Source organism: Gorilla gorilla, chromosome 19, assembly GCF_029281585.2.
Source record: "Gorilla gorilla gorilla isolate KB3781 chromosome 19, NHGRI_mGorGor1-v2.1_pri, whole genome shotgun sequence".
NCBI classification, from domain to species: Eukaryota; Metazoa; Chordata; class Mammalia; order Primates; family Hominidae; genus Gorilla; species Gorilla gorilla.
In genome coordinates, this window is record NC_073243.2 from 108,571,989 (window position 1) to 108,587,062 (window position 15,074).

Below are 15,074 nucleotides of genomic sequence, written 5' to 3' on the forward strand. Positions count from 1 at the left end.
CCCACCCCTCCAGAAAAAGCCCAGTATAACCAGAAAAGGGAACTTTTTTATAGGAAACCCATTTCTGATGACAAGAAATGTCTGGAAATTGGTCCTGTGGACAATCTCCCCTTAGTCTGTTCAGGGACTGTCTCCTCCCTGCTGGCCACAGAGCAGCTGCCACCTCTGAAACCGTCCTGGGCACTGCTGAGGTAGGGAAGCCCCTTTCCTCAGGCAGAAAGCTCCTCCAGAACTAACAGGGCTTTGTTTTTAGAAGCAAAGGATATTTGTGGATTTTCTATGTCCACTCCAGATTTTTCAGGAACTGAAGCACCGGGCACGTGGGGTATTCCCATGGGACCCTGCACACCTAGATGACTCCCGTGGCCAGAAAGATGTAAACAAATAGTGCCCAAAGGACAAAAATGCCTTCAGTGCTCCATCACAAGTTCATTTTAGCTTTTCACTGGAGAAAAATAATTCTGAGGCTGGCGATCTGATTTCCTTGTATGGAAAACCTAGCTCTCAGGAAGGTGCACAGACCTTTCATGACTCTAGGCCACACAGCTCAGTAGCCAGGACTCCCAAGGATGAGCATGTGCTGGCCGAGCCACCTCAGCAGCAGTTCTTGTGGGGGTGGGGGTGGGGGGTTCCCAAATGTCTTGCATTGACAAAAAAATCAGGAAAGGGTGGAAATAGGGGTGTGCAAAGCAGCAGGCACCAGCACAGACCATCCAATTTGATTCAAGGAAATAAAGAGCTGAACTTGCCCAGGGGCAGAGAACTCTACCTGGCCCACCTGAATCCAACCTGCTGTTTCCAGCGTCACCCAGAAGGCATCTCCCAGCACAGTGGTTGCTGGAGCAGCATGTCTCTGTGGCTGGGAACACAATTCTTCATCAGAGGCGAAGGGCGTAGCTGGTCAAGTCTCTCTAGAGACACGATTTGGCTAAGGACACAAGATCCATTTGGGCCCAGCAGTCAAAGTAGGCTCTAGGGCCCCATTGCAGAACCTCTGGAATGATGAGCCCAGGGCTCTGATGATCCATGAAGGACTAGGGCCGAGGGCAGATGAGAAACACCTCTCTGATTTAGCAAGGAAGGCACTGGACAGTAAAAGCACCCCACGCAGAGCCCAGTGCTCACTCCCTCCAAATGCCAGTAGCCTAACCTGCAGGCCCGGCACTCCCCCAAAACACACAAAAAGAACCAGTGGGTGCAGCCTTGGAACACAAAGCGGTTCCCATCACTACAAATCCAGGCTCGTGCCCACGAAGCCCCAAGGCCCAGCGCCCCCAGATTTGCCCCCACACCCCAGGAGCGAGATGGGCGCTGGTCAAGGCCGCATTCCGCTTTCGGACCATAGAGGGCGCCTGGAGCACGTCCATTCAGACTGCGGAGCTGCTCCCCGGGGCCCGGCCCGAGTCCGTCCGCCCGCGGTCCACTCCACTCCGCTCCGGCCCGGCTCCTCCCTGCCTCATCCCACCCCTCCCACTCCCCGCTCCCCGACGCGCCCCACGTGTCCTCGGCCCACTTGCCCTACGCGGCGCCCTTCGAGCCTCCTCTTCGCCGCTTTTCCTCCCGCCTCGGGGCAGGGAGAGGACCTTCCCCTCTACAGGGACCAGGAACCGGGTGGAGGGCTGTAGAAGGATGCGGGCGTCGGGAGCGGGTAGGAGCCGTGGACTGGCACCTCCTAGTCCTAACGCGAGCCTCCCTCTTTCCTGGAACCTCTGAAAAGACACCAGCGCCCCGACTTTCCCCCTTGCTTCGGCCATGCACGGTGTCCCCACGCGCAGCACTGGCGCCAGCGGGTCTCGAGCAAGCCGGGAAGGGCGGGTCACAGGCTGGGGGTGCGAGCGGAGGATGGCCGCTCTGACCTCGGGACTCGGCTCTGACCTCGGGACTCGGCCCTGTCCCCACTGGACCGTTTTTCCCAGCAGCCCACATCCTCGCTGGCAGTTTTGGAAATGTTTGCTGGCTCAGTTTTCACGCATTCAACGCAGAGTCGCCTGCGCCCTGAAGGCCCCGCGCCGGGGCCGCAAAGCCTTCTGAAGGTGCCTGCTGCGGCGCTTGGCGCGCGTCCCGCTCCGAACCCACTGATGCTGATGTCCCGGATCCGCAGCATGTCCAGGCTCCTAGGCCTTTCCCCACTCGCGCGCGCGCGAGGCCAGCCCCGCTGCGAGTGTTTCCCAACATCGCTGCTCCCAGCTGCCCCCCCGCTGCCCGGCCGCGGCCATCTAAGGGCAATCTGCTCTGGACTCCCGCGGTGCGCGCGCCTGAGGGCAAAGGACGCAGTCCGTGGAGCCCAAGTGTAAAGGGGCTTCCCTGGGAGACCAAAGCCACCTCCTCTTTCTCGCTTCCCACCACAGCCTCAGCCCCTCGTTCACACCTCACACCGCAGAGAACCCCCGCACCGCATCCCGGCTGGCCCATCTGTGGAGTTTTAAAGAGCCTTCCAATTTCTTCCCGTGTTTGATTTAAGCGAATCACTGAAAATACATGCAAAGCGATACTCCATTATTTTCACACTCAACTCAGAAAACGACCAGGCGCCACAATGCGCCGTTGAGACAACTAGTTATAAACTGATTTCTAATCCGAAGTTCTCCTCTGGAGTGCAAATAAAAATTCTTTTTCCTCCGTTTTTACCAACGTTATAAAATCGTTTTGTAAAACTGCCTCACATTGAACTTATTTATGTCCTGAGAAAATTATGTCTCAGAAAAATGTTCGTGAAAGCAATTGAACTGCCAGCAAGAAACTGCCACAGTGACAATATTTAAAAATTCAACAACAACCACAAACAACGAAGAGATGTTTAAAGCACCTGCGTCTTGGGTGGAAACAGTCTCTAAAGGCCCCCATTGAGAAGCCCATCTCCCCCAGCCACAGGCCCTTGGGTCCCACCCAGGATTCCAGGATCCCTGTATCCCCCACTTCTCTCTCTCTGTCTCTGTTTCTGCCACACAGACACTCACACACACACACATTCACACACAAACACACACTCTCACGCACACACTGGACAGGCACACAGCAGCAGGAGCGGGGAGGGGGTGTCATTTCATTTAGTTTATTAGACAAAAATATATGATTTAGACAAGTTCGCTGACGCGCTATTTACAATCTGAAATCACTCTATATACAGAAAAGGGGGGAAGAGACACAAGCACGTGGGGGCATTTACCGAAACCGATAATCGCAGCCACTGGAGCCGCCGGCAGAGGCCTGGCCACCTGGACGCGAGCTCGGGACCGAACAAGCCCCTTTCTGCAGAAAGCGATGGATGGGAGTCCTTGACGTCGTTGTCATATTTGTCCTTTACACCAGTCTGAAATATTTGTCTTAATTCCTCCCACATTCCCTCCCTCCCCAACTCCTCCCCCCTCCCCCCCCGCAAAAGTAAAAGAAGACCCTTAATCAGGCGGACGGGAGGGCTGCTAGGATCCGCGGCGTTCCCTCCTGCGGGGCCAGAGAGCTGCATGGGAAACACAGCGAGACAAGAAGACATGGGCACTGTGAGTGGGGGACGCAGCGCCGGGCGACGCCGGTTCCAGTAGCGGAGCCCTGGGGGCGGGGTCGACAGCCAGCGCGGCTCCCGGCTGGGGAGAAACTCCAGTCTCCTCGGCTCGCCCGGCGCCCAGGGCTGGCGGGGAGCGCTCCTTCAACAAGGACTGCGCGACCCCCACCGCCACCCAGCCAGCTCCGCCCGGGTCCCGACCACTCCTCCTCCCCCCTCCCCACCGCCTTCTCCCAAAGCAAAAGCAAACAGCACTCACTTGTCGCGTACCGGCTGGAAGGGCGACTTTAACTGCTGTGCCGGCGAATCTGGCCTGGGGACGAGGTCTCTCTCTGCGAGAGATCGGAAGAGGCAGAGTTAGGACGGAGAGACGGGCGGGAGAGGTCCCAGGCCTCCTTCCCACCAACTTCTGCCGGCTGCCCAGGCAGATTCGCTGAAAAACGTCACCCCTCACCCCACCACCACCCCGTAGCAGGCCCGCCGGTAGGGCAAAGCTCTCTTGGGAGAGCCCTAGGGCCTGGTCTGGCTTTCTAAATTGAAGCAGGGATTAAGCGCAGCCCCAGGGCTCAGCGGCCACTGCCTGGTACCCTCCCGGCTCATGCTGCACCCCACGCTACCACACCTAGCCAGGTCTCTGCATTCCCAGCTAGGGGACAGGTGGACGCGGCCTGGAGCTGTACCTGGGAGCGTGGGGCTGCTGCGGACCGAGGCCTTGTCTCCGTTGAGCGCCCCCGGGGCAATGGCGACCGGCGGCTGCGGTGGTGGAGGTGCAGGAAGGTGAGGGCCATGGGGCGCGGCGTGGGGAGCGCCAACGCCTAGGAAGGAGCGCATGTTGAGCAGGGAGCCCTGTGCGAGGAATGCGCTGTTGGTCCAGTTGGAGAACTTGCCGATGTGGCAGGTGTACAGTCCGTGGCTAGGCAGAAAGGCGGGGTGTTGCAGCGGCGCCCCCGCGGAGGGCCCGTGGGCGCCGGGGTGGCCCGCGGGTGGTGGTGGCGAAGCCTTGGGCGCACCGTCGGGGCTCGTGGCTGTCTCCGCCAGCGACCAGATCTTGGGCTTGCCGTGCGGCGCACCCTGCAGGCCGCCCGCTGCAGCGCCGGGGCTCAGCAGGCGCGTGCTGCCCGGCTCTGGGGCCTCCTTTGCCAGGCCCAAGGGAGAGTCCTGGGGCTTGAGAACGTCGGCTGCTGCCAGCGGCGAGCCTTGGTCCCGGGCAAGAGCAGAAGGGGCTTCGGGCGCGTGCCGAGCCTCGGCCTTGTCCTCGTCATCCTCGTTGCTCTGGTCGCCATCGTGCTCGTCGATCTTGTCAATGTCGATGCTTTCCAGGTCGATCTCCTCGTCGTCCTCGGCCTTCTCCGGGTCGCCCTCGGTGTCGCTGCCGAAGAGCGCTCCATCTTCCTGGTCCTTGCTGCGCGCTCCCCATGTCACCTTGTTCTCCTTCTTGAGGCGCCGGCGCGCGTTGGCGAACCAGGTGGAGACCTGCGTGAGGGTCATCTTGGTGATGATGGCCAGCATGATCTTCTCGCCCTTGGTGGGGTAGGGATTCTTGCGGTGCTCGTTGAGCCAGGCCTTGAGCGTGCTGGTGCTCTCGCGGGTGGCGTTCTTGGGCCGCCCGGGGTCCCCGTATTGGAACTGGCCGTAGGGGTAATAAGCCGGCGCCGTGTGGGCTGCGAAGGTGGCGGGGTGCACCCCAGGGTTGTCCTTCAGTTCATACTGCGAGCCCTGAAGCCACAGGGCAGAGCCATCGAGGAGAGAGAGGAGGGAAGTGGAGAGAGAGAGGGAGAGAGAGAGAGAGATGAGTCCCCAAGATGGGAAAGTGGGAAGCAGCCGCTCCAGTGGGCTCGAGGGCCTCCCGGGCGCTTTGCGGGGCTCTCCTGTGCTGGGCAGATCAGGAAGTCACCCCCAGTTCACTGCTGGGGAGAAGGGGAGCCAGGACCACGAGCTGACTTCAGGAACTGCCCTTTCACCGACAGTGGAGATCGTTTTTGCCACTCTAGAAAAGTTCCACAAACAGTGCACTCTCCAGAAGAGCACAACAGAGGCCGCGGCCCCTGCAAGTTCCCTAGGCGACCCCTGTCCCCACCACCAACCGCTGGAGAAACCTGCATTTCCAAGTTTATCTTTCACTAGCTAGAGGGAAAAACCTTTCAACTGAGCTGATAAAGCCATTTCTCCAAACGTAAAGGGCCCAGAGCCCAAGCCTCCTCTCTGCCACCCAGAGGGGGCTCAATCAAAATAAACCATCCCGGGTTTTCCACCGGTCTAAATCCGCCAGCAATTTAAAACGAAAGCACAGTCCTTTGCCTTCCAAATTAATCTGCATATAATGGTTTACCCACATTAAAAGGTCTTTAGAGGTGACAGGTAATTTAAAATTTTAATCCCGGCCATCATCGACAACAATAACAAAAACACCATTTTTTTTAAATACAAAAGGAAGGCTTAGCCTGTAAAATATTAACGCAAGGGCTGGGAGCCACCGGCGGCCAGGAGGGGAACCGGTTCAGTATCCTAGGCCTCTTCTCAGTTACTTCATCTCTTAAGTTTGACTTTGATCTGGAGGGAGCAAACACTAGCTGTTTGCAGGCATTTAGAGGCGCTGATTTATTTGCAATCAATATTCTTTTTATCATCAGTAGTAAAACACAGCAAGTCAAATTATCCCATCAGGTTTTTTGGTAAATAACATTTTATCTTTCTAACAACCTCATTAGGCCTCATTATTACCATAAATTGCCCAAATAGACATTCAAATACAATTTTATCTTTTGACTTCCAAACACCCAATTATAATGGCTTGGAAGCCTAGGCCTAGAATCAGGGTTTGGGTTTGAGTTTACTCTCTCAGAACCAGCGGGAGAGCTGGAGGAAACACACACCTTTTGGGTGGGAATAATTTTTACATATTATCCCTCTAGGGGGGAAAAACAACTCAGAACAGCAAACATCTCCCTTCCCCAGCTCTCCACAAAGGGTGCAGGTCCTCACACTGAAGCTCTCTCCCTCCACCGCAAACACAGGCAGGGTTCCCAAATGGCACACAACTGCATTCGCAATTTCTGTAAAAAATGTTCATCCTCTATGTAAAAATGGTCGAGTTGCAATGTTAGCAAAGGGAGTTCCGGACTCTGAGAAAGTTGTAAAGACCAGAAGATTTCTTGGACTAATTAGTTTGGTGACTGAGGCCGCAGAGAAAACATTTCTGCGGCTAGATTTCGTTTTTGCCTAATCGTTGCAAAATGTACTTTGCGCTTTTCTAATTATTTTGGTTGTAATTGTAAAGAAGACATTTCAGCCTCGTCTCCAATGGGAATTCTTTTTGAAAGGACACCTTGTAAATCTCTCATCGCGTCCCGGCCTCCCCGCCGCCTGAACAAAATGGGGGCTGATCTTTTTCGATAGTAAGAGACCTGAAAGGCAGCCGGGCCGCTTTCTTTCAAAACTACATGAAAAGTTACAGGGAAACCCGCTCTTTGCTTGTGCACACTTGAGGGGCGTTCACTCCCCGCTTCTCCTTCGGGGAGCGGGGAGACATCGCGGGTGCTTGGAAATTGCTTTATCCCGCGGGCAGCGACCCAGGAGGGGGCTGCCTTCCAGGGCCCCGCGCCCGCCGCACAATTCACCAGCCGTCCGAAGTTTAAGCACCGACCTTGCAGTCAGACCAAGGAAAATGGATGATTTGGACCGGCAGACAGGCCAATGCCCCCGCGGAGAATTAAGTGTGCAGCCGCCTGCCCCCACATCTAACGCTCACTGGGACGGGAGACTAAGAGGACACCATTTGTTTTAAACCAAGGGACACTGTTTTCTTTAATCCTCCATTATGTAACGCAGGAAGAAAAGTGCTTTTCTTTCTATTCAAATGAAATGAAAACTTTGGCAACTTACAAAAGTAAAATCAAACACCGTTTCAGACACCAAAACATTACTGCAACTTAATTTTTGTTTAATCTCAAATTCGCACTCACGCCATGGAGAGACCTCTCCATCCCTTTGGACCTCTATTGTTACGATTATTTTGATTGACTCTACTAGGCTTAAAAGGGGTCTGTCTGGCAAACTCGGATACAACTATCTCGGAGCTGCTAAAGAGGGAGAAAACCAAGTTTTCCAGACTCGGTTCGAAAACTAAAGAGGCCGCGCGAGTGGAACCCGCGGCCAGGAAGGGAAGTCCTGCTACGCTACGCCGGGCCGACCTGCAGGAACCCCGTGGGCCTGCCCGGGCGCCCTGGCCGAGCCAGGCGAGTTTGCCCCCGACCTCCAGCGCGGGCACCGCTCCCCGGGCCTGCTTCTGCGGCCTCTCTGAATTCTCTCGCTACCCGCTCCCTGGCCCGGGCCTTCCGCTTTCCCAGGCCGAGATGGCCCAGCCGTCACCCCCCCGGCCTCCCAGCCCTCTTGCGTCCCCGGGGGCCGCGGCCTCGGCCACCGGGAACCTGCCCCCGGACTTTTCTAGTTCCTCTTCCGGACCAGGTCCACCCGTAGTCTCTCCCTCCCGGGCGACCCGCCACCCTTGCCCTGGCGCGGGTGAGACAGAGGAGAAGCGGGGGAGGCCGGGCGCACTCACCATCTGCGAGAAGAGGCTGAGATCCGCGGCGTAGGGCAGGAAGGCGCTGTAGTTGGGCGCGCCCGCGTACGGCCCCGCCGCCGCGTACATGCCCAGCACCGAGGTGACTGCAGCCGCGCCTGCCCCGCCGCCCAGCTCCGCGGCCCCCGGTCGACCCGACGAGGCGGCGGCCGCCGCCGCAGCGGCCGCGGCCAGCACCCCCGGGCGCTCGCCGCCGTAGGCGCCCGGCCCCGCGGCGCTCAGGTACTGCGGGTAGCCCAGCTGCGGGAAGGACATGTCCGCGGACTCGGCGACCGCCGCAGCGGGCGAGTATTAAAGGCGCGGGGAGGGAGACGGAGGCCGGCCGGAGGGGGTTGCAGGGGGCGCCGCGAGGGGTCTAGGGAGGAGCGGGCGGCCGGCCGGGCGCGCTCGGGCGGGCCGGGAGATGGAGGCCGGTCGCGGCTCCTCTGCCCGGTGCTCGCAGGCGCCCGGCTCCCGGCTGCGCCCGGATCCGCAATCGCGCGCCGACTGCGGCGGCCGCCCTCCGCTCGGCGGCGGGGCTTTCAGACACAATTTGAAGTTGATGCTTTGATTGGCATCCCCTTGAGCGCAGGCCCCGCCCCTGGCTCCCCTCCCGCCCCCTCCCTGCCTCCCGCCCGCCCTCGCCGGCCGCTCCCGCCCCTCCCGCGAGCACGTGGTGCCCCGTGCCGGCCCGGCCAGCTACTCTCGCGGTGGGCGCGCGCGTTGGGGCGGCGGGGTGTGGGCCCGGAGGCCGTGGGCTCCTTCCCGACCAGCCCCCGCAGCTGTCTGACAACCTGTCGACACGGGTTTACAGCTGTCTGACACCGGGTTTGCAGTTTCGCGGCCGAGGTGTGTCCCCTTTTTAACAAAAACAATTTGGCGCCTGCTTTTCTACTGTTTGGGCAGCGGGGAAGGGGCCGGCGGCCTGGACGCTGGTGACAGCGAAGGGGGAGCGGCCTCTCCCCCGAGTCCCGCGCGGCCGGGGCCTCCATGGGACATCTTTGGCAGAAGTGCACCCGAACGCTCTCCGCGAGCCACTGAACCGGCGTGGCGTGACACCCCCGACTCCAGATGCGGGTTCCCGTGGGCCCCTACTGGGTAGTAACCGATCGTCTGCCAATGACCGGCCTCGCCGCCCTTGGGGAAGCGGGGAGCGGCCGAGCTCTGCGGGCTCTTTCAATTGTGCAAACTTTGAGCGAGGGCAAATCCCGCGGAGAAGTCGCCAGCTCGGGGGAAGCAGGCGCAGTCGGCGCCGCGGGTTCTCGGAGGGAGGGGTGGGGGAGACGCGGGGGGAGGGGCTTTCTCTTCACCCAGAAAGCCCCCTGGCAGCCGGCGGGAAACATCCCCCGCGCCCCCGCGAAGGGGGAAGACGGTGTGGCCTGGACGCCCGGTTTGTCCACCAGGTGTGCAGAGGCAGACAGGAAACTTGTGTGGAACGCGCGAACCCGAGTCGGCGCCGCCGCCAGACCTGCAACGGAGCGGCCTCTTGGGTCCAAGTCCCGCGTCCCTTTTCTCCCTGCGTCTCCCCTCTCCATCCTCAGCCTCGTCGGGCTACAGGACGCAGCCAGGCGCGGCGCACTTGAGATGGGCTCCGTGTCGCCGCGGCCCTGGCCGTGCGGCTCCCGGGAGAAGATGCCAAGTGCACGGGCCTCCTCGCCTCCCTGAGCCTGGGAAGGCGCTGGCAGGCCACTTCCGCGCCTCGTGGCTGGAGAGCTCCGGACGGTGCCGTGGGGAACCGGGTACCAGTCCCGGCTCCCGGGGCCACTTTGCGAACCACCTCCTCCGCCGAGCCGGGGCCGCGAGTTCACCCCGCTGCCGCTCTCCAGCACACCGGACTCCGCGGGAATTTCAGCAGCGCACTCTGGCGTCTTCCCGGCTTTAGGCCGGGTTTGGGGCTACGGGATGAAGGCGGCCATCGGGCCAGAGTCGGCATGCTGTTCTGCTGGTGGGTTGAGCCACCCGTATCCTGGACACCGGCCAGGCGGTCCCTTCACCCCCTGCCTCGCTTCCCTCTCTTCACGGAGCCTCGAGGCCCAGGGACTTCAGCAGCATCAGGAGGGGCTCCGGTTTTCCGGGCCTGAGGACAGACACTGAGACATCGCCTATAATTAGCAACAATAATGCCCGTGATAGTAGTAATTACTAATAACCAGCTCCGACATCGGGCTTGATTTTTCCCTGCTCTGAGTCAGATTGTCTTCCTAGTAATGCTGCTTCCCGCGCTCAATTCGCCCCTCCACACTCCAGGATCCGCCTACAACCTCCAGGGTTCCTTTCCTGCTTTTACATAGATTCCGGGCTGGGTTTGTGGGGACGCCGAGGGTTGGTGCGGAGTGGATCCTTGGTGACACAACTCCGGGAAGCCCCTAACTGCAGCTTTTTCCTGTTCCCCAGCCTACCACCAGACACCTTCTAACCCTAAGACAGATTTCCGACCTTCAACCTCCTCTCCTCTATACCCAAAACAAATCCATCCATTGCATGTGACTCACTGTGCGAGAAGTGGGCCAGTCCCACCCAACCCCTGTCCTGTCCAGCAAACTACAGTGTCACATTTCAGGTTGACAGGGGAGATACGCCCTCTTGAGTGACCTGGAGAATGAGGTGGGATGTAAGTCCAGGGACACTTCTCAGCCTTGGGATTCAGCTACAGCTTGTCTGCCTCCATCCAACCCACCGAGCACCACCGCCCACCCCACCCGCAAGCCTCAGGTCTCTCTGCAGCTGGCAGAGCTTTGTGGGGAGGCGGGAATAGGGGAGTGGAGGCTTCATCCTAACTCTCAACCAGCCCACTCCTCTGTGCCCCGGCTGCATCACCTCCATTGGCGTCACATCACAAAGTGATTGCAGGCTCCTGAAAACACCAGGGAGCTGGGTGGGGAGGACCTGGCTGGGCCCCACCTGGAGACTCCCCTGTGAATCCTGCCTGAGGACTGCACAGTTCCTGGGGAAGCAGCACTAGCAAAGCTGGGTAACTTGCTCCCCGGAGAGCCCTGCAAAGGTGCAGAAGGGGAGATTGTGGTATATTCTCTGCCCAAGGCCAGGGCCTGGGGCTGCACTCCAGGTCCCTCGGCCTAAAACCAATTCTAGGAAGTCCTTTCTAGGAAGTTCTAGCAGAACCTGGCAGGCCCTGACTCACCTCGTCTCTTCTTTCTCCTTGGCCCTTGTCCCCAAAACTTTCACCTAAGATACTAGGAAGCAGGGTAGACTGAGAGAAAGAGAGAGAATTGCCACCAAAGCATCCCATCAGAGAGGGGGAGGAGCCTCTCCTGGTAGAGTTTCCTCCCACTCCTTCTGCCACTCGTTTTCAGCAGCAAATGTTTCAGTGGGGCCCAGGGCTTCATGGCCTCAGATGCTGGAGCAGGCAGAAGGGCTGTGCATCTGGAATCCGTGGGCCTGATTTGAACGTCCTTTTAAAAATGTGAGAAAGTCTAAAACTTTCCCTCAAAGACACTGCCCCTGCCCCTGCCCGGACTCAGCATCGATGGCATCTAGGACCATCCCTCTGGTGGCCCTAGGGGTGCCAGGCAAAGGCGATGGACATTGGAATGGGCGGTTGTGTGGTTCCCTCTGCTTGGCCTTTGAAACAGACGCCCCAGCTGTGAGGCGCTGGACATCTGAGGCAGGAGAGAGCCACTTTCTTGGCCCCTCAGCCACTTTTCCTGCCTCCAAAGGGGGTGGCTGAGGCAGGCCCTGCCGCTGCTCCGGAAGTTGCTCCTGGCGGAGCTGGCCGCACCCAGTGGCTGCCCCCTGGTCACTGTGCCAGAGACAAAGACGAGGAGCCTGACAAAACCAGGTCTAGGGGTCGCTGCGCAGCGGAATCGGAGCTCCTCCTGCTTAGCGCCGGGGATCCAGTCCGGAAGCCCTTGGGCCCCAGTGCTCCGGGGACCCAAGGCACGTGGCCCAGGAGGCTGGCGAGACCCCGCGAAGCTTGGCAATGGGGGGTGACTGGGACACCCCTGCTGGGAAGCTAGGACCTTCAGCGCGTCCAGGGCTGGGACAGATGCAGGCCTCCGGCTGCAGCGGCATGGGCAGAGAGCGCGCGTGTCTCGGGGAGCGCAGGGGTCAGGCTGTGGGGGTGGGGGTTGGGCGGGGAGGAGAGGAAAGGCCCAGAGGCGGTAGTGGAGGGGGACGGGCGTTGGTGTGCAACTGCAGTTTAAGCTAACTTGATTTTTAAGCTGGTGTTAAGGCTTGATGGAAAGTTTACTTGCAAGGTGCTGCTGTTGTTATCATTGTTATTATGAGTCAGTTTTCTAAATGGGAGGGATTTGTTATTCCTGGAGGAGATCGTTTCCCTTTTCTCTCACCCAACCCTCGGTGAGGATTCCACCCACCATGCCCCACCCTCCTGGGGCATATTTCCATCAGGACAAGATTAAACACACCCAACAGCTTCCTAATTTACAATTTTATTTCTTGGGAAACAGTTCGCTGGTCTTGAAGCTCTGCAGTCCGGGGGTCGCTAAGGAAGAGGAGGATGCTCATGGGGACGCATCACTCCCGGAAGCCGTCTGTGGGACCAGCCTTTGGCGCCGAGGACCAGGCGACACAGACCTGCCGCGGGATGCAACGGGTGGCGCGGGCCTGGCCTCCTGCCTTCACACTGGCCACTGTCAGCTCCAGATGGCGGGGCTCTGCGCTGGGCCGCGGCTCGGTGGCGACGGAGGCGGCCTGACCTGGCGCTGCGCCCCGACTCGCGCGCAGACATAGGAGTCTGCTTAAAAACGCACTAGGACTTCGCACCGTCCCTCAGCAGCAGCTGGGAGGCCACCCAAGTCGGCGACATTGAGGCAATAGTCAGACAGTCCTCAGCGGCTGAGACCCCCGGTGGGTCCGGCCGCTGCGACTCGATGGTTCCCTAGGCTCCGACCCCTGTGTCCAGTCTGCGCTTTCCTGCCACGCCAGGCAGGGACCGGTGGCCCCTGGGGACCAAGAATAGTCTACAATGAGCGCCCCGAGGGTGCAGGGCTGCAGGGACCCAGTGGCGAGCGGAGCTGAGTTGGGCAGGCGGGAGGAGTCGACTCGAGCCGCTCCAAGGAAACCCCAGAAGGAAACGCCCAGAAGCGAAGGACGCAGGACCGTCGCCCGCTGCGGGGAGTGCCCCCCACGGCAGGCATCGCGGAGCCAGCTCCTCGGCAGCGTGGGGACACCACCCGGGAACGCCGCGGGCTGACCAAGGGCGACCCAGGCCCTAAAGCTGCGACACTGGGCCGGTATTTCCCACAAACGCAGGGCAGAGGAATGGACCGCAGTGGCCTGGCCTGGAGTGCCGCTACGACGCCGTCCCCAGCGTCGAAGGAAGTGAATTACATGCGTGTGCACACACGTAAATATTTTATAAACCTCCCCTTAATTAACCAGATCATTTCCATTATGCCTCCAATATGAACAACAGCAACGGTGTGAGAGTTCTCAGGGCTTCTAATTTGATGTCACCAGACGGTTGCTCGGGGGCAGAGGCACCATCGCCGTGCCAGCTGCACTTGTATTTATTTGTTTTTCTGCCTTGTTCCTGTAGGGCTCCATTATGCGGTTTTTAATTAGTTTGTGTTTGTATTTCACCCGTCCCAAATCAATGCCATCCCGAAGCAAGGCGATGTAAATTCTCTCAGTACAGGTGTAGCTGCCTGCGCGGGTACACCGGCGAACGCGTGTCTGACAAATGAAAGCGGGGCCGCTGCGCAGCCGACTGTCAGCTCTCGGCAGCGGAGAGGCGCGGATCAAAGCCAGCGGGACTTCTGCGCCCCCGTGAGCGCCGTCGTGGCTGCGGCTCCTAATGTCATTAGAGGAGGCCGGGCTGAGCACGGCGTGAGGAACAAAGTGACTTTTCATTTTGCTCAGGTCCTCTGGTCTTTGGGCCAGCGCTGGCCTCAGAATCGCCTCCCGCTTGGGGCCTATAGGATGCAGCTGAAACCGCAGTGGCTTCCGCCAGAATCCCTGGCTGTGCGCACCCGCACCCGCAGTGACCCAGCGCCCTGGGATCACTGTGGCTTCCCAACGGGTCCCGCTAACCTTAACCCGCAGCCTTAAGCTGAACCTGCCCTGGAATCTCTAGACAGGAGACATCCCCTCTCCGTGTTGTGTTTGCATCTCCGCCTTCTTGAAATGACCTCTGTGGAGCGCATGTGTATCTATTCTTCCAGCCATGGGGAATTCTTTTAAAGCTTTCTTTTTTTGTCAGGAACAAGAGATAGCTCATCTTTAACTAGGCCACATAGAAATTATGATTCAACAGCAGTGTATATTTAATTAGAGTAATCTCACTTGAATTTAATTACCTAATGAATTATTTGTTTAAAAGGTAGAACGTCTTGTTTGCCAAGTACCGTGCAGACCTCCGATAAGAATTTCTGTTACGAGGACGTTACAGTTTAAGAGCAGACATGTGTAAGGGTTCTATTTTAACTCTTTGAGTATGTGACTGTTACTGTACACGCCAACAAAAACTAAGATGGTGGGTACAGTCTGGTGGGTAGAGTCCGGAGGGCAGTGGGCATGACCCTGGCCACACAGAGGTGCGCTCCTGTTATGTACACGTGTGTGCCCAAGTCGCTTTGGAAATTAATATCTTTTGACTGTCATGTGAGTCGAGTTTATCTTAAAACTTATTTCATGTTGCTTTCAGTGCCATTTTTTCCCTCCTGGTGCAAGTCAGGACAGTTCTCTACTAGTGAACTCATTTTGTGAAAGTGTTTAAAACAAAATAATGCATCCTTCAGAAGACTCCAGTCAAGCCACCGAGTCCCACGCACTCCTTGGGTCTCTCCCATCCTAGCTCCTCTTGATCCCTGAGGCATTCACACTACCAACAAGAAGTCTGTCAGGGAGTTGTTGTTTTGTTTGTTTGTTGTTTGTTTTAACTTACAGCAATGGAAGGTACCACATCCCAGACTTTGACCTAAACTCTTAAGTCTTAAACTGTGGAGCAACCTCATTTCCTCTTGGTTTCCAAAAGCAAGAACCACTAACTCCAAGCCATGACAACCTTTGAGAGGCTCCAAAGGTAATTTGTCTCCA

General features: G+C 58.4%; 1 protein-coding gene and 1 long non-coding RNA gene across 2 annotated transcripts; one reads left to right on the forward strand and one right to left on the reverse strand.

Moving 5' to 3' along the window:
* Positions 1-3,038: 3,038 nt before the first annotated feature.
* On the reverse strand, positions 3,039-8,607 carry IRX1 (iroquois homeobox 1). The gene is made up of 4 exons (XM_004059066.4): positions 8,058-8,607; positions 4,180-5,215; positions 3,759-3,831; positions 3,039-3,457 (listed from the first exon to the last, which is right to left on the reverse strand). The coding sequence occupies exons 1-4, from the start codon at positions 8,331-8,333 to the stop codon at positions 3,400-3,402; spliced, it is 1,443 nt and encodes a 480-aa protein (XP_004059114.1). The 5' UTR covers positions 8,334-8,607; the 3' UTR covers positions 3,039-3,399.
* Positions 3,384-14,674, forward strand: LOC134757635 (uncharacterized). The gene is made up of 2 exons (XR_010131856.1): positions 3,384-3,497; positions 12,485-14,674. It is a non-coding gene; the product is annotated as an uncharacterized lncRNA (long non-coding RNA).
* Positions 14,675-15,074: the final 400 nt, after the last annotated feature.